We start from the raw sequence: 20,341 nt of genomic DNA on the forward strand, positions 1-20,341 counted from the left end.
ATGTCGTAGTGGTTTGTGCAGCCCTTTGAGACACTAGTGATTTAGGGCTATATAAGTAAACATTGATTGATTGATTGATTGATAAATGTCACATTCAACGTGAGGCCAGCAAGAAGGCTTTACTGACAACAACTCATGATCTGATTGGCTATTGCAACTGTCTATCAAATGTATGTGCCTGTTGACTTGCATGGACGCCCGCATTGTTGATTCTGAAGGCCTCTAGCAGATTTGGTACAGCATGGCAATATGAGCTCGCTGAATTCTGATTGGATACAAACTAAAACTAAAAACAATAGCCCTGGAAGTAACATAATATGACATGAAGAGATTATAAATATTTTTAGATATTTAGGGAAAGTAAATACAAAAATATTTTATCTTTAATTATGATCATGATTTCTGGTTATGTTAGGCCAGCAGAGAAGGCCTTGCTGGCCCTGACGGCACACCACCGGAGAAAAGACGTTTTCTTCTTCACTGTTCACTGTTAAAGGAACTTTGATACGACACACAAGGAAACATACGGTCGAGAAGCCGTTCTACTGCTTGGTGTATCAAAAGCTTCTGGAATAAGAAGAGCATGACAGTGCACATGAGAACGCACAGGGAGAGAAGGCCTTCGCCTGCCTCGTTTGCGCAAAAAAAGTTGTCGGTCCAGTCACACATGTTGAGACACATGAGGACACACACCAGAAAGGCCTTCAGCTCCAACGTGTGTGAGGAAAGGTTTCCTTACAAGTACCAGCTGGACAAACATGAGTGTGTCAGTAGTCAGGGAACATTCTAACATGGAAAATGTTTATTTTCTTCCTATTCTCATCAAGTTTAAAAAGAAGACCACTTGCCCCGAACGTGAAGGTACCATTTCAGAGGATTAAACTCAACCGTACAAATGGGAACCTTTAAAAAAAAGTGTTGATTTATAGCCATAATGATATTAGCTGGCACTCATTAGCTTGATTTATTTTTAATGGGATGATTGGCACCACTAAATTTTCCCTAGTGTGTGAATGTTGTCTGTTTATCTGTTTTGGCCCTGCGATGCGGTGGCGACTTGTCCATGATGTACCCCGCTTTCCAACCGAATGCAGCTGAGCTAAGCTCCAGCACCCCCCGCGAAACTGAAAGGGACAAGCAGTAAGAAATGGATGGATCCCCAAGTGCACGCGATCCAGCACATCAAAGGACTACCGGTGGCGCTAACCTCCCATATCATGAAGACCATGGAGAGGTTGGTCCTGGAACAACTCCGCCCTAGAGTCAAGCCCCACCTGGACCCAGTCCAATTCGCCTACCAGCCACGACTGGGGGTGGAGGACCCAGTCATCTACCTGCTGAACCGAGCCCACACCAACCTGGACAAGCCTGCAAGCAGTGTGAGGGTCATGTTTTTTTTACTTCTCCAGTGCTTTCAATACTACACGGCCTGGGCTACTGGGTGTGAAGTTGGAGAGGATGCAGGTGGAGGCCCCCTTGGTGTCCTGGGTTGTAGATTACCTGACTGACAGACCACAGTACGTTCGACTGCAGGACTGTGTGTCTGACAGGCTGGTCAGCAACACCGGGGCCCCGCAGGGCACAGTCCTCTCCCCCTTCCTCTTCACCATTTACACCACCGATTCCCACTATCAATCAGAGTCCTGCCACCTTCAGAAGTTTTCTGAGGACTCTGCGATAGTGGGATGTATTGAGGATGGTGATGATGAGGAATACAGGGCTCTGGTGGAGGACTTTGTCACATGGTGTGGAAAGAACCACCTCCAGCTCAATGTGACGAAGACCAAGGAGCTGGTTGTGGACCTGAGAAGGAGGAGGAGTATTCTGGCGACCCCTGTTTCCATCAGGGGGGTCGATGTGGACATGTTTGAGGATTATAAATACCTCGGAGTACACATCGACAACAAGCTGAATGGGTCAAAACACGCTGAGTTCCTCTACAAGAAGGGACAGAGCCGTCTCTACTTCCTCAGGGAGCTAAGATCCTTCAACGTCTCTACAAAGATGTTGAAGATGTTCTACGAGTCGATGGTGGCAAGCGCTTTCTTTTACACCGTGAGGGACGCAAACAGACTGGACAAGTTGGTAGAGAAGGCCAGTAACGTGGTGGGAGTGGAGCTGGACTCTCTGGCGGTGGTGTCAGAGAGGAGAAGTCTAGCAAAACTCCTAGCCATTATGGACAACACCTCCCACCCACTACACTCGGACTTTGCGGAGAGAATGAGCACGTTCAGTGGAAGGCTCAGACTCCCAAAATGTAACACGGAACGACGCAGGAGGTCCTTCATACCGACAGCCATCTGACTGTATAATGCATATGTTCCTTCTTGACTGCACTTAAATGTAGAATATATTTATATTATTCTTATATAATATATATTATATATGTCATATATTATTTATTATTATTATTGTTTATTGTGAGCGAACTGTGGTGCTGAATTTCCCCCAGGGATCAATAAAGTACTTTCTATTCTATTTTATCTATGTCACTGACCCCTGCTGGAGGAACGAGTTGGTGCAGCCAAATTAAATCACACATGTGGACTCCACTGTTTAGTTTTTTTCTTACTAATGTTGAATGTACTCATACATGAATAGGAACTATATTCATAAATGTACCTACATGTTCAGTGAACATTAAAAATGAGCTATAGGCCTGAGCAACGCCGCCCTCTCCTGTCTCATTACTGTACTGCATGCATGATTGAAAGCTGAAGAGAAAGTCATGTTCTCTCTTAAGTGTACCTGCTTCATATACGGAACAACTTTATTCAAAAAAATTGACGAATATTTGACAGCTTCTTCCTTGTTCAAGTTTTAAATTTACAAGTTTATAGTTTTGGCTTTCAAATGACTGTTGACTGAAGCCACTGTTGTACTCATATTTACATATTTCATATATTTACAGCAAAAGACACCAGGCTCTAGAAGCAATCAACTGCTGACAATTGCACCAAAGGCGAGTTGGGGCGCGTTTTAACGTACAAGCCGGGAAGTACAACATTGTAATTCAATATTGTTAGAAATATTACTAGCAAAGAAAATGCATCTGGCATTTGGCCCTCTCTATAGGAGAAATTGAGCTTAACTTGGCATTACAGTCAAAATGTGGTGCAGATATTTACAGCAGTGGTACTGATGCAGAGACATCTCTATGGCGACAATGTCTGAGGACAAACGCCTTTGTTGTCAAAAACGTGCTGTATACTTGTTGAAAAGTGCAAAACAAAAAGATATTAGATAACTCCATTAAAAATATAATGTAATTTGGTACTCATACAAAACCTTATAAAAAGTAAAGTGCAGCTAAAAACAGTTAGCAGATCAAAAAATAATCCTTCACCTGGCCTGCACCTTCAGTAAAGGTGTGTGTGTTTGTGTGTGTGAGAGAGCTGAGAATTAGGCGGGATCATGGCTGCACCAGCAAATCCTGTCGTAAGCCACCGGTTGCCAAAGATACGTCAGCCATTAGGACACGTCGAGGTAAAGTTAGCCTGGACGGGCCGCCTCATGTGGAACTTACGTAACCGCATGTCAGCTCACCCATCTTAAAACATGGCGTCCATTGACGAGTCCTGTCCAAAACTTTACGAAAGTGCTCCGTTTGGAATATTGCGAAAATGTCTTTGTGCAATTTGCCTTCAAGTCATAATGAAGACGCCCATGAGGCTATCATGTGTCTCCACCCGCCTCCTGCTATGCTACTGTAACATTGCTAAAGGCGCTAGCGTATGTCCAATCCTTGAAAGGACAATGTACAGATGTGCTCGGAGAAGGCAGACAGATTGGACTAGAATGGCGAAAACGACAAAAGTTTGAAAATCCGTGCTCAGTGGCAGGGGTCAAAGGGGAACTCAGTGAGGCCGCCATGGAGCTCCAATGATTCCTGCTCCCAGAAGACGATGTCCCCGACAAGGTGACCGCCGCATGTGGCTTGACTGTAGATCTCAGTGGGTGTGAGGACCCTGGACCAGAACTGTAGGTCGGACATTTCTCCCATGAAGGACTGTGTGACGTCAAAGCGTCCTCCCATTGTGTCCTGGAAGAAGGCGCCGTCGGTCAGGAAGGGGAACAGAGGATATTATTGACCTCAGATTATTTTGTGCGCTCACCTGCTCTTGTCCCAACAGAAATATCCCTCCTGGTTTGATGGCGTGCCATGCGGAAAGGTTCTGACCTGAGCCTTTCCTCGCCCCGTCCTGATAGACTTCCCAGACGCCGTCACGTGTCGACCACGTAACACACACGTGATGCCACTTCCTGTCCGTCATGGTCACAGGCAAGGTGACCGCCTACGAGGACAGGCTCAGTGATTAGCATGTTTATTACCATTTTGTTAGGTACTTTTGTCTGGCGTTTCATTGACAGCAAGAGAAGATGACTGCTTAAGATGAACTGAATTGATGGATTGAAAACATTGAGTCATGGGAAAATTTCAGGAACACCATAAATGTTTTCTGCGTATCTGCATTGGCCCTGTGATGAGGTGACGACTTGTCCAGGGTGTACGCCGCCTTCCGCCCAAATGCAGCTGAGATAGGTTCCAGCACCCCCCACAACACCGAAAGGGACAAGCAGTAGAAAATGGATGGAATTTTTGGAATGTCAAAAATAAATAGCCCAGATATTTTAAATGTGGAATGGTTTGAATCAGTCAAGAAATATGTACATACAGTAATAAGAATTCTTAAAATCAAAATGAATGTGTTCTACTGAATTTGGGGAATGTGCAAAAATTGTTAGTGTGAATGGTTTCATGCTGCAATGCTTTCAATGGGTTGGAAACTGGGAACAAAATAGCAGTCATGTAAAATAGGGATTTTGGTCTTGAATCTGGTCAATTATAGGGAAAAAATAGATGACCCAAATCTTTTTTTTTTTTACTAATGTTGAATGTACTCATATATGAATATAAACTATATGCGTAAATATACCTACATGATCAGTGAACTTTACAAATGAGCTATAGGCCATAGCAATGTCGCCCTTTTCTGTCTTATTGCGGTACTGCATGCATGATTGAGGGCTGAAGAGAAAGTCATGTTCTCTAAGTGTTATTGACCTCAGATTATTTGTCTGAGGTCAATTAATGAGCTCAATATTTTGATGCTGGAAGGGTTCAAATCAGTTGGGGAATGTGGAACTAGTAAGGACTTCCAATATGAAAGGGAATTTGTCTCAGGGAAACATGGAATTGTTAGCCGGAATGTTTTGATGCTGCAATTATTTCAATGGGTTGAGAAAAAAAAAAAAAAAAAATTGCATTCATTTAGGATTTTTGGACTGGAAACATGTGGAATTCCAGGAAACAGGACATTTGGGGATTATGAAATAGCCTGAATGAGTGGAATATGCTGGTTTTGGAGGAGTTTAAATCAGTTGAGATATATGTAAATAGTAAGAATTCCAAAGATCAAAAGGAAATTTGTGTCCGGGAATGTGAAAAATTGTTAGCGTGGATGTTTTGATGCTGGAAAGGTGTCAATGCGTTGCAAATTTCGAACACAATTTTGTATGTTTTTAAACTCCAAGAAAAATTTGAATTTAGAATATCAAAAAATTAATGATCCAAATTCTTTGAATGAGCTAAATAATTTTTGACGGTGCAATGGTTTAAATCAGCTGGAAACTTTTTAAGAAGATCTTTCTCTAAGTGGAAGAGTTCAAGTACCTTAAAGTCTTGTTCACGAGTGAGGATCGTGAGATTGACAGGTCTATTTGTGCGGCATTTGCAGTGATGCTGACCCCGTGTCGATCCATTGTGGTGAAGAAAGAGATGAGCCAGAAGGCAAAGCTTTCAATTTACCAATCGATCTATAGCCCTATTCTCACCTATGGTCCTTAGCTTTGGGTTGTGACCGAAAGGACAAGATCACGGGTACAAGAGGCTGAAATTAGTTTCCTCCGTCGGGTGGCGGAGCTCTCCCTTAGAGATAGGGTGAGAAGCTCTGTCATCCTGAGGAGTTGTTTAGGGCACGTCCGACAGGTAGTAAGTAGGCCATGATGAAGATCCAGAACACGTTAGGAAGCTGGACGAATTCATTGGGGAGATGAAAGCCTGCTGCCCCCGTGACCCAACCTCGTATAAGCGGAGGGAGATGGATGGATGAATGGAATGGTTTAAATAAGTTGGGGAATATGGAAGTAGTACTAATTCTAAAGATAAAAGATCATTTTTGTTAGGGAAAATTGAGAATTTTTGAAATGTGGAAAATTGTCTGCCTGAATGTTTTGATGCTGGAAATGTTGAGCAGGTTGAGAAATGTGGAAAAAAAAAATCCAATCTCAGGGAAATCAGAAATCCACAGCCTGAATGAGTTGAATATTTTGTTGTTGGAAGGGTTTGAATCAGTCTTAAAATATATCAATAGTAAGAAATCTTAAGATCAAAAAACGTATCTGTTATGGAAAATGGGTGCAGGGGGAAATAGGAATTTTAGGAAAGTAAATATTTGTGAGCTTGACTCTTTTGAAGCTTGAACATTTTCAGTAGGTTGCAAAAATGGGAAAAAAATGCATGTCATGCATCCTTCCATCCATTTTCTACCGCTTATTCCCTTTGGGGTTGCGGGGGGCACTAATGCCTATCTCAGCTACAATTGGGCGGAAGGCGGACAAGTCGCCACCTCATCACAAGACCAACACAGATAGACGGACAACATTCACACTCACATTCACACACTAGGGCCAATTTAGTTTTACCAATCAACCTATCCCCAGGTGCATGTTTTTGGAGGTGGGAGGAAGCCGGAGTACCCAGAATGAACCCACGCAGTCACGGGGAGAACATGCAAACTCCACACAGAAAGATCCCGAGCCCGGGATTGAACCTAGGACTACTCAGGACCTTCGTATTGTGAGGCAGACGCACTAACCCCTCTCCCACCGTGCTGCCCGTATGTCATGCATATAATTGAACATTTTGGTTTGGAATTTTTGGAATGTCAAAAATTTGATGAGCCAAATGTTATGAATGAGCTCAATATTTTCACGCTGGAATGGTTTAGATCAGTTGGAAAATGTTTGAAAGTAGTCAAAATTCAAAAAATCAAAGTGAATTTCAGTTAGGAAAAATTGAGGATATTGGGATAAATTGGAATTTTGCAAATGTGGAAAACTGTTAGCCAGAATATTTTCAATGGGTTGAGACGTGGAACACAAACATAATTAATTTAGAATTCTTTGACCGGAAAATGTGCTATCAAGTTTCTTTGCCTGAATAGGTTTAATGTTTTCTCCATAGGACTGTTAGGGCAGAAAAAATGGAATTATGATAAATGCCATCCATCCATTTTCTACCGCTTGTCCCTTATGGGGTTAGGGGGGGGGGGGGGGGGGGGGGATGCTGGAGCCTAGCTCAGCTGCATTCGGGCGGAAGACGGGGTACACCCTGGACAAGTCGCCACCTAATCGCAGGGCCAACACAGATAGACAACTTCCACACTCACATTCATACACTAAGGCCAATTTAGTGTTGCCAATCAACCTATCCCCAGGTGCATGTCTTAATTTGTGTTTTTGTCCTGAATGAAAGTAACGTTTTCATGTTGGAATGGTTTAAATAGGTCAAAACTTGTAGAAGCAGTCTAATATCAAATGACGACACGAGGGTTATTATTTAAGAATGCTCCTCGGCATTAACAACAACTGTGCTGGAAGTTAGACTCTAAACTCAGCTTCATATTCTAGCTGCCAAGTGTCAAATGTTCCCTCTTGAGCTCACTGACACGACTCTTGTGTTGTTGGCAGGGCGTGAGACAATATGGCGCTCCTACAACAATTAGGTCAATCAATTAAAGTAAGAGGATTCATAGTGACTGAAGCAGAGAAGAAGAACATACAAATGTCTTCCGTTTGGTGTCGAGAGCAACCAGCGTTTCTGAGAATGCAAGCTTAGAAGGTTAATGGAGTAATGAAATAACCAGACTGCTGACGACCAGGCGGAAAGTGTCACAGTTACATACTTGCCAACATTGAGATCTCCGATTTCGGGAAGTTGGGGGTGGGGCGTGGTTACGATGGGAGGAGTATATTTACAGCTACTAATATTATATAATATATATATATATATATATATATATATATGTATATATATATATATATATATATATATATATATATATATATATATACATACATACATATATACACACACACATATATAAGAAATACTTGACTTTCAGTGAATTCTAGCTATATTATATATATATATATATATATATATATATATATTTTGAATATATATATATATATATATATATATATATGTATATATATATATTAGGGGTGTGGGAAAAAAAATCAATTCAAATTTGAATCGCGATTCCCACGTTGTGCGATACAGAATCGATTCTCTTTTTTTTTTTAAAAATAGATTTTTTTTTTTTTATCATTCCAACAAAACAATACACAGCAATACCATAACAATGCAATCCAATTCCAAAACCAAACCTGACCCAGCAACACTCAGAACTGCAATAAACAGAGCAATTGAGAGGAGAAACAAACACAACACAGAAAAAAACAAAAGTAGTGAAACAAAAATATTATCAACAACAGTATCAATATTAATTATAATTTCAGCATAGCAGTGATTAAAAATCCCTCATTGACATTACCATTTGACATTTATAAAAAAAAAAACAATAGTGTCACAGTGGCTTACACTTGTATCGCATCTCATAAACGTGACAACACACTGTATCCAATATTTTCACAAAAATAAAATAAGTCATATTTTTGGTTTGTTCAATAGTTAAAACAAATTTACATTATTGCAATCAGTTGGTAAAACATTGTCCTTTACAATTATAAAAGCTTTTTGCAAAAATCTACTGCTCTGGTTGCAAGAATGGTGTTGAATTGAAAAAAAGTAAATTTGATTTAGAATCAAATCGTGACCCCAAGATTATATATATATATATATATATATATATATATATATGTAAATATATATATATATATATATATATATATATATGTATATATATATATATATATATGTATATATATATATGTATATATATATATAAAAGAAATACTTGAATTTCAGCGATCATTTATTTACACATATACACACACACATAACACTCATCTACTCATTGTTGAGTTAAGGGTTGAATTTTCCATCCTTGTTCTATTCTGTCATTTTTCTAACCATATGCATGTACAGTAGATGGCAGTATTGTCCTGTTTAAGAGTGTCACAACATTGCTGTTTACGGCAGACGAACGGCTTTACGGTAGACGAAAACGTGACTGCTGTCGTGTGTTGTTGCCGCGCTGGGAGGACGTTAATGAAACTGCCCAACAATAAACCCACATAAGAAAACAAGAACTCGCCCTCGACCATTCTACAGTTATAACGTCATTGGGCAGACACGCTATTTATATTGTGGGAAAGCAGACTTGAAAACAAGCTTTCGTCACTCAGGTCCGCATGGAGCTGGAGGGGACGTGGCCTGAATTTCGGGAGATTTTCGGGAGAGGCGCTGAATTTCGGGAGTCTACCAAAAAATCTGTGAGGGTTGGCAAGTATGCACAGTTAAGACCTGACAGTTCAACCAAAAACTGGGTCACCATTAATTGCTGACACTAATCTGCATAGCTCCACCCATTATAAAAAAAAAGTCAAACAATACTATTTCAATCTACGTGTTTGGCCTCTCTACCTTGTCATTGATGAGGAGCTCCATGGGGTTATTGCCCCACTCCATGAGCACTAACTCGTTGGCCTGGCCCTGCACGGCATAGGAGAAGGGCGTGCCCACACCGGGACCGGCACCCGCTTTGAGACGCAGGCAGACCGTGAGGGCGAAGATCTCCGTGACCAGGGAGCCCTTCATCCTGGCGTACATGTAGTTAGTCCTCATGGGGAAGTCCAGCAGGAACGCGCTTGAATTTTTCAGCTTCTTGTGGCTTCCTAGGAACAGAAGGAATTTATCAAAGCTGTGTCTCAATTGGCGCACTTAGAGCCTAATTTATTAAAGATTTGCGTGTACTAATACACGTGCTGATTTACTAAACGTGTGTAAATGACAAAGTCTATTCTATTTTATTCTAAAGTGGATTGCGACTGTCAAGTGAGCAGAACAAGGCGGGCAATCCATTTTGCGTCAATGTCTTCATTAATATGCAAAATATATGCTGATCATAAAAACGGCCACAATACTGGGAGGAGAAAATGCAAATATAATTATTTCGCACGCGCAATGTGATTCATCAACACTGATTGTTTTGCGAGCACTACCATATTTTTCGGACTAAAAGTCGCAGGTTTTTTCATAGCTTGGCCAGGGGTGCGACTTATACTCAGGAGCGACGTATGTGTGAAATTATTAACACATTACCGTAAAATATCAAATATTATTATTTAGCTCATTCACGTAAGAGACTAGAAGTATAAGATTTCATGGGATTTAGCGATTAGGAGTGACAGATTGTTTGGTAAACGTATAGCATGTTCTATATGTTATAGTTATTTGAATGACTCTTACCATAATATGTTACGTCAACATACCAAGCACGTTCTCAGTTGGTTATTTATTCGTCATATAACGTACACTTATTCAGCCTGTTGTTCACTATTCTTTATGTATTTTAAATTGCCTTTCAAATGTCTATTCTTGGTGTTGGGTTTTATCAAATAAATTTCCCCCCAAAAATGCGACTTATACTCCAGTGCCACTTATATATGTTTTTTTTCCTTCTTTATTATGCATTTTCGGCAGGTGCGACTTATACTACGAAAAATACGGTATATGGCGCTTTATTCAGCACGTGCTAGAAGGATGTGCAAGTTGACAGCTGCAGGATCAGGGCTTGCCCTACACACACACACACACACACACACACACACACACACACACACACACACACACACACACACACACTCACACACACACACACACACACACACACACACACACACACACACACACACACAAACGATGGGCAGGGAGAGAATCCTCTGTCCTACGTGTGTGTGTGTGTGTGTGTGTGTGTGTGTGTGTTAATATTTTGGTGGACTGTCAGAAATGAAAATATCAGCTCAAATCAGCAATTTAATGTTATAATTCTATAGCTATTGGATGACTTATGGTGCTGTTTAGAAGGAATTCAATTAATTCATGCTTGTTGGTGTCTGCTGGTGTTTTTTTTACTATTGTTCTTTTTTCATTAATTTATTCAAGACACACATTTCTACAATATACCTCCTATATGAAAACGCGTCTTATTATGGGTTAGTATATCACACGCAACATGACCAGTCATAGCACGCGTCATTTTATTTTTTGCACACGCTGGTTAGCCCGTGGTATTTGGATCTCATTAAATCAGGTTCTTAGTCTTTTAAGTTAAATTTAAAGTACTAATAATTGTCACACACACACACACACACACACACACACACACACACACACACACACACACACACACACACACACACGAGGTGTGCCGAAATTATTCTCTGCATTTGACCCATCCCCCATGATCATCCCCTGGGAGGTGAGGGGAGCAGTGAGCAGTTGCAGTGGCCACACCCGGGAATCAATTTTGGTGATTTAATCCCCAGTTCCAACCCTTAATGCTAAGTGTCAAGCAGGGAGGTAATGGGTCCAATTTTTACAGTCTTTTACAGACTTGGCTGGGGTTTGCACTCACAACCTACCGATCTTAAGGCGGACACTCTTTTGAGTGCACGTGTGCCAAATGAAGTGCACAGTGGGTATATACAGTCTGCATTTGTCATTTCCGGAAAGCGTGCAACAATGGCACTATAAGGACACTACCATGTCAAATTTCACAGCGTCAGGAAGTACTGTAGTACATAGGAGAAGGGGTAGTACATAGGGTACACAGTATACTTCTTGAAGCCTACTGATAGAGGTATTCCATTTGAGACAGCCTACAAACTATGGCTGTGTCTCACATAGTATACTGCTGTTTGTTCTGTTTCTAATCCATTACTTTCAAAATAACACAGTATTTACCCACTGCTTCTTCCATAAACTACTTTCTTATGCTACGAGTTGCCTCCTTACCTGCATAGTTTTAAATGAATCCTACTCCTTTCGCTACGTATCCAGTCAAAGATGTTAAGCATCCATCATTGCAGTCCAATACTATTTTGACGGTTTTGAGAGCAACTTGAAAGTACTTTTATAAATTCCAGTGTGCTGCATTTTGTCGTACTTGTCAGTGTGAATGCAGGATTAAGTGTAAGTACTTAAGTGTGCAACAAAGGAAAACGGGCTATAGTCGTAGAAAAACGTCACCTTTAAGTCGCAGAGTTTTCCAGGTTTACAGGACACTGGTGGGTCATTAAAAGGAGTCGATGTGATTGAAATGTTAAGGTATTGGCATACCATGAATTGAATATGGACCCCGACTTAAACAATTTGAAAAACTTATTCGGGTGTTACCATTTAGTGGTCAATTGTACGGAATATGTACTGTACTGTGCAATCTACTAATAAAAGTTTCAATCAATCAATCAAAGCAGGGGTCTCAAACTATTGGCCCATTAAACAATATTTTGTGGCCCCCACCTTTATATGAAAGTTTAATGTTAGTTTTATTGAAAGGCACTTCACAGTGTTGTGTGCAGAGCTGAATGTACCTACCAATTAATGGGGTATATTGCTCTCGGGGGCGGGACATCGACCAGGCTTGATGAAAGCTGGGAAACCTTTCTCAATGAGTGAAAGTTACAGCAGCGTTGCCATATGGAGTTTTTTTTAAGTTGCTGCCCAGTGGTATATAAGTATATACAGTATGTCTCTCTCTGACCCAATTAATTTAGAGGGACGCGTATGTGGTTGGATAAAAGAAAAATAAGGAACTCAATGTAGCCTAATGTAGTCTGCGCTCACATAACAACACCTGTCAGTCGGCAATAACAGTCTCAGATAACCCGGACCGATTATAGGGTCGCACAGTTATTTGTGGGTCATTATTTTTTAGTTGCATTGCACTTGTTGTATTGTATTTGCATTGCCTTACACAATGAACAATACATATATTTCTCTATTACAGGCCTGGGCAATTATTTTGACTCGGAGGCCATTTTTAGAGCAAAAAAATGTGTCTAGTAGCCGGTATATCAAATTTTATGAACACTTGGACGAAACCTCACAATAATGTCTGATTGAATGCTAAAAACGTTATGACAGACTGCCTTAAAAAACAAAATGGAATTCTACATTTTTCTATGAAGGATAAAATACTGACTATTGACAACATATGAACGTCACAGCCCCTTTCGATCGACACATTTTACAATCAAGTGAAACGCAACAATGATGCAACGAACAGTAAAATATGAACACAAAGGGTACAAAATAAACCGACCTACAATCTGATTCATCAGATACATCACTAAGCTTTAGAACTTTGTTGTGAAAATCTCCTTCCGCGTCTGTGGAAACACTCCCTACCCACACTGCTTGGTGCCTCGTCTGAGCTGCTGTGACTTACATTACAATAGTAACTAACTAGATGACCATAGTAACTAATTAGATTACCATAGTAACTAATTACATTACCATGGTAACTGGTATATCATTCACAAGCGCAGATTCCAACCATTGAAATACTTTGTATTGTTGAAGACTTATGGTCATTAGAAAACATCACTGCACATCATTATGGCAGCCATACTTTCCATCTTTAAAGGGTAACATTATCACAATTTCAAAAGGGTTAAAAACAATAAAAATCAGTTCCCAGTGGCTTGTTTTATTTTTCAAAGTTTTTTCAAAATTTTACACCTCCCGGAATATCCCTAAAAAAAGCTTTAACGTTCCTGATTTTCGCCATTTGCGATGCGACTGTCCATTTCCCTGTGACGTCATACAATGCTGCCAATACAAACAACATGGCGTTTACCACAGCAAGATATAGCGACATTAGCTCGGATTCAGATTCGGATTTCAGCGGTTTAAGCGATTCAAAAGATTACGCATGTATTGAAACAGATGGTCGGAGTATGGAGGCAGATAGCGAAAACGAAATTAAAGAAGAAATTGAAGCTATTGAGCGAATAGCTATTGACGATATTCGGCCATAGCATGGGTGTACCTAATGAAGTGGCCCATAGCATGGCTGACTTATTAGCATCGCCAGTAAAATGTGAGGACCAAACGATCAGGACTTTCGCATCTTGTGACACTGGAGCAACTTAAATCCGTCGATTGGTAAGTGTTTGTTTCGCATTAAATGTGGGTATCTAGTTTCAAATGTATATACAGCTAGCGTAAATAGCATGTTAGCATCGATTAGCGTAGCATGTTAGCATTGATTAGTTGGCAGTCATGCCGTGACCAAATATGTCTGATTAGCACATAAGTCAACAACATCAACAAAAGTCACTTTTGTGATTTCGTTGACTTAATCGTTGCAAATGCATCTGCAGGTTATCCATACATCTCTGTGCCATGTCTGTCTTAGCATCGCCGGTAAAATGTGCAGACACTCTGGCAAATTCAATGGGGGTCTGGGGGCAGATTTCTTGCCAGTGGTGCAACTTGAATCCCTCCCTGTTAGTGTTGTTACACCCTCTGACAACACACCAAAGAGGCATGATGTTTCCAAGGTTCCAAAAAATAGTCGAAAAAACGGAAAATAACAGAGCTGAGAACCGGTGTTTGCAATGTGTTGAAAATGAAAGTGGCGGCTGTATTACCTCGGTGACGTCACATTCTGACGTCATCGCTAAAAGACCGATGAACAGAGAGGCGTTTAATTTGCCAAAACTCACCCAGTTAGAGTTCGGAAATCGGTTAAAAAAATACATGGTCTTTTTTCTGCAACATCAAGGTATATATTGACGCTTGCATAGGTTTGGTGATAATGTTCCCCTTTAAAGAGCTAAAAAAATTATTTGAGAATGTCCGGCGGGCCAGATTGAAAAGCTCAATGGGCCGCATGTGGCCCCTTGGCCTTAATTTGCCCAGGTCTGCTCTAAGATGTAATTGAAAAATGTTTTTGATCCCATGACTACGTTTACGATAACAATAACAGCATGGTGTCATTTCCGCTTCATTTACCTGTACCAACATCATGGACATTGCCAAAAAAAAAAAGGAGACTGCAATAGCAACTGCCGTGCTGCTGTTACAGGAAAAAGAAGTGAAAATAATGCACAATGCGTGACACTAAGTGTAATTGAAATATAATCCACAGCCCCAAACATTTAGCTTCTTATTTTCTTATGAATTCTTAATTTGTCTACTTATTTCTTCATCATATTTTGCGTTAAAAAATAAAGTTAAAGGCATTTGAGAAGATTGGAATTTTTTTTAACAAAGCTTTTTTTTGTGGAACACCTGAAGTGGCCCAGCCCCACCCAGATAGTGCCTTCAGAGTTTGAGACCCCTGGTGTAGTGTGTATGGTGGTGGTGTAGAGTGTATGGTGATGGTGTTGTGTATACCATAGTCAGAGTGGCTGTGGTGAAGCTGGCTGAGGACAGTCTCCAGTTTGCTGTGTCCGCCACTCCGAGAGCTCGTCTCTTTGCTGCTAAAAGGAAGTCGTCGAGGGAGGTAATCGCCAGCGTGATGGTCGTCGTGGTGACCGCCACCGTGGTAATCTTCGTGATGGTCTTCATGGTGATCACCGCCGTGGTGATCTTCATGATGGTCATCGTGGTGATCACTGCCATGGTGATCTTCGCGATGCTCGCCGTGTTGATCATTGTGGCGGCCGTGGAGGTCGTCGTGATGTTCGTCACGGTAGTTACCGTAGTGGCCATAACGGCGCCCGTTGTGCCAGTCGCGGTGATGATCACGATGGCGGTTTCTGTGATCACTGTGGTGGTTATAGGGACGCCCCCCGTGGTGATTACTGCGATGGCTTTCGTGGGGGTCCTCGTGGTGACCAGTACCATGGTGATCGTCATGGCGGTCACCGTGGTGGTCATCTCGGTGGTTGTCATGGTGGTCGTCATGGTGACCTTCATGGTGGTCCCTGTAGTAGCTGTGCAGCTGCTCCTCTAGAGCATTGATCTTCCGCTGGAGGAGTTCTCTCAGGGAGCTGGAGTAGGAGCTGGAGGAGTTTCTCGCCTGCCGACATGTACACAGTTCACTCAGTTAGATAGCTTGAAAGAGTCAAGATGGAGCCCAGCTTCAACCAAACACGGCTCAGGAAAACGTTTATTAATTGATTAAGTTATCATCTCAGTTTTTCTTCTTCCTCCTTCCTCTCCCTAATTCACGCTCATCTTCCCCACCACAAAATCCGGCTTTGTTCCCTGCCAGCGCACGCCACGATTAATAGCTTCGTCAGGTGGGATGAAGCTAATTGACGGTGACACCGGCCTATGCCCCTTGGAGGCTGGAGTTGCCTCCATCCTGTTAGACAAGGTAGAGGCACGGGTCAATCCTGGCTTGTCCACAAGTTTGTCTCACATCTATGAACAGGATACAGGCGGATTTTTGGCAGCATCACCTTAACCCGCCGGAGCTAATAGAGACATTTACAGCCTGACAGGATGTCAGGTTTGGGCAAGGGAGCTAATGATAGTGTTTCCCTCAAACGCATCTCCACATGCTTCACTGCCAAACACCTTCTGGCATCTAAACATTGCAATGTCTTTGCTGGTCTTACCTGCAGGTTCTCAAGGCGCTCCTTCAACGTCTGCAAAGTCTTGCCGGTCTGCTCCGGTGAGAAGGAGCTGTGTTTGCCATGTGATGACACCTCCCTGGGATGGAGGTCCGGTCTGTGGCTGCCGTGGGAGAACTGATGATCAGTGCTGTGATACGAGCCGTGGTGTGACGAAAAAGGCGTGTGTTGGCTGCCATGGTGGCCAAGGTGCTCATCGTGGTGGTCGTCATGGTGGTCGTCGTGGTGGTCGTCGTGGTGGTCGTCGTGGTGGCCGTTGCCATGATGACCATTGCCATGATGACCACCAAAGCCCTCACACAATGTGAGCTTGGCGGTTAACTCCCTAATGGTCTCCCGCTGATCTAAGATGGTCTCCTTCTGCCTCACCAGACTCTCCCGCAGGTGCAGAATGGTGGCTTTGGCCTCATCAGATATCACCACTCTGCGGTTGCTGCCATCGTGGCCGTTGGCGTGGCCACTGGGTCCGTGCGGCACGCTCGGCGGGGAGTAGCAGCTGGGGTCCGCTTCGGGGGGTATAGGAGTGCAAACAAACTTGGGGCTAATGCCGTAGTCATGTTCCGCGCCGAGCAAGCTAGCGGACGCCACCGAGCAGAAGAGGAAGCAGCTGACGATCAGAGAACGCAAGGCGATATAGAACACCAGGTTGGTGCCTCTCAGGTGCCTTGTGGTGTCAAGGCTCAGAAGACTAACTCTCGCCATCTTTGATTTGGGTCCGAAGTACACCTTGTCAACTGACCTGCAAGTCCTCCAAAGCTTTAGCTTTTTTGTGGCCCACACCAAGAGTGGTGGACATTTGCCCTGGACCGGATGACGTCAAGGTGCACCATGTCAACAGTGAAGTAGCTGGTAGCTGGTAACTCCTACCCTCAGAAACCATAAAAGCAGCATCTCAAGTATTCCAGAAGATCTCCATGAATGACCTCATTCTTCCACAATGGGTTCCTATGGTCCCTGGTGGTTCAAATGTGACATCTTTCCGCTGTCCCTGAAACGAGTCGCTGGGCCACTTCCAACCTGATGATCGGACTTGGCCCGAAGGACGTCCTGTGTTTGTCAGCCAAGATTAATCCCTTTAAATTTAGCCTCTAAACATCACGGGAGCAAGCAGCATCACCTGAATGGAGGACATGGATATGACAAGTCAAGTACAACTCAAACAAAACAACACTGACGTTTTTACAAAGATGGCGACGCGGGGAAACAGTGTGGTCATCAAGTCGTAAGTAGGCCACTGAGTAATCAGATTACAGGTACGTACATAATGTATGCTTAGCTACAATATAGGCTTTTAGACATGAAAACAGTCCAATGTAGGTCAATGCAAGTATTTTGTTACATGGCTGCGAGTGATGCCCCTTCCCAGCATGCCTTACAACACTTTTCAGAAGGATGTTGCAATTGCTGTATATTTCTCTCTGTGGGAGTTGTGTCATTTTCTGTGTTGTAGTAGCCTTATGAGTTTTATTTACTTTTTAAGTATTACGATCTCATTGTTTTGCATACGTTGAGTTAAGTAAGTGTTTCGTGTCGTGACTCTCCTGCATGAAATTGCTTGACCCAACAGTAAGCTTCAACCTTAACAGAAGGTAAAAACGGTGTGGACCGGAACCATTACAGTAATGGCCGCTAACACAACAACAAACAATTGGACCCCTGAGAGCCTTTTAATGAGCCGTTGGGTGTTTAAGATACTAATCCGACAGTGAGCCCCGCTGTCTGATACTTAAAGACAACATTAGCACAGACTTAGCAGACATGATGCCTCGTCGAGGCACGCAGCTTCACACATGAGCAGCTACATGTATGGGCGCTGCGCAGCCCTGTAGTTACAAATTCCGGCCTAATGGTGCGTTTTCTGCATTTGCCTTAGAAATGGGATTTATGGGTCTTTAAAAGGAGCCAGATCTTGAGGATCAGTTCATTTTTCCGGCTTTGATCAGTTCCTTTTTCCATCCATTCATCCATTTACTACCGCTTATTCCCTTTGGGGTCGCGGGGGTCGCTCGTGCCTATCTCAGCTACAATCGGGCGGAAGGCAAAGTACACCCTGGACAAGTCGCCACCTCATCGCAGGGCCAACACAGATAGACAGGCAACATTCACACTCACATTCACACACTACGGCCAATTTAGTGTTGCCAATGAACCTATCTCCAAAATACCATCAGCCAGACTGGGGTTAGAACTTTGTACCTTTCATTACGAGTCAGCAGTCATAACCCCTGGTCTATCCTGGGTCTCAGTTCCTTTTTCCCGCCGGGAAATTAAATTTTCCCCATGGGGATTAATAAAGTATTTCTGATTTTGATTCTGATTCAAAGAGCCAGTCAAAAGACTGTCTCGTTATTGAAGTTCTTTCTTATTTTAATAGTCTTTTCTTTCCCAAGGAAACAAATCACTGGTGGCAGTAAAAAGGTAAGATATGTAATGGAAATATTTAAATGATCACTTTTTAAAAATTGTAATTATTCTCAAATATTGGCTGTCATTTTATTCATGTTTTTTTTCTTGTTGTAAATATTCCTTAAGGTGGTGTACTATCCACATGCTTTGACAATATCATTTAGAATTTTCTCTCACCAAAAAAACTTTGTAGCCCATTAACATTTTAACAATACAGATTAAATCCACAAATACTGCGTAGACGAAAAATCTATACATGTTCATAAAAAGTATAAATACAATGAGAACATAGATGAATGGGTTGTACTTGTATAGTGCTTTTCTACCTTCAAGGTACTCAAAACACTTTGACACTACTTCCACATTTACCCATTCACACACACATTCACAGACTGATGGAGGGAGCTGCCATGCAAGGCGCTAACCAGCAACCATCAGGAGCAAGGTTGAAGTGTCTTGCTCAGGACACAACGGACGTGACTTAAGTGGTACTAGGTGGGGATTGAACCAGGGACCCTCGGGTTGCACACGGCCACTCTTCCACTGCGCCAATTTTGTAATACCAATGTGATTACAAAATTGTACAGTACACTCCACATTGTGTGTGTACACTTCAATTATCCGACATACCAGAAAGAAACACCAAAAAAGTGGATAATAATAGACCAAAAAATAATTACTCGTAAAAATAACGAAACAGTGAATCCAAATGCTGCTATATTTTTTTTTTACTCATTTTCTAGTCGGGTATTCCGCACCTTGTTTCTTATTGGCTCTTAGCATATTATAATATTAAGATATTAATAAAATATTGCAAAAATTTGCTTTGTTAAGATAAGATGTTTTGTTGAGGTAGCGTAGCATACATTAACCTGCATTGGACTGTTTTTTTTTTTTTTTCAGATTTCATGTACAAAATGTATGAAAGTTGTTCCCAGCATCCTTTTAATTTTTCAGGAGAAAAAGTTGGGACGTCCCTGTCGTGAAGTGTGTCTATCGCTTCAAAATGTTCACATGAAGTAGAAGCAACAACACAAACCATGAATCAATCCAAACATTAACTTCAGTGAATATAAAGAAGTAAATATAAAATGTTCCTACCTGTTTGCAACTCTGCTCTTCCCAACCTGTTAGTCTATTCTGCTTATCGGCTTGAAGAGGATTGGCTTAAGAAGATAAATTTAACTCTCTCTTAGTGCAGTCATGCAGAAGCCCTGCCCCTCACCTTAAAGGCCTACTGAAACCCACTTCTACCGACCACGCAGTCTGATAATTTATATATCAGTGATGAAATATTAATGGAGTTTCTTGT

General features: G+C 41.9%; 1 protein-coding gene across 1 annotated transcript; it reads right to left on the minus strand.

Moving 5' to 3' along the window:
• Positions 1-486: 486 nt before the first annotated feature.
• Positions 487-20,190, minus strand: si:dkey-14o18.2 (neuronal pentraxin-1). The gene is made up of 6 exons (XM_061908406.1): positions 20,131-20,190; positions 16,609-17,740; positions 15,437-16,064; positions 9,674-9,924; positions 4,116-4,295; positions 487-4,042 (listed from the first exon to the last, which is right to left on the minus strand). The coding sequence occupies exons 2-6, from the start codon at positions 17,323-17,325 to the stop codon at positions 3,833-3,835; spliced, it is 1,986 nt and encodes a 661-aa protein (XP_061764390.1). The 5' UTR covers positions 17,326-17,740; positions 20,131-20,190; the 3' UTR covers positions 487-3,832.
• Positions 20,191-20,341: the final 151 nt, after the last annotated feature.

Source organism: Nerophis ophidion, linkage group LG08, assembly GCF_033978795.1.
Source record: "Nerophis ophidion isolate RoL-2023_Sa linkage group LG08, RoL_Noph_v1.0, whole genome shotgun sequence".
Classification (NCBI taxonomy): domain Eukaryota; kingdom Metazoa; phylum Chordata; class Actinopteri; order Syngnathiformes; family Syngnathidae; genus Nerophis; species Nerophis ophidion.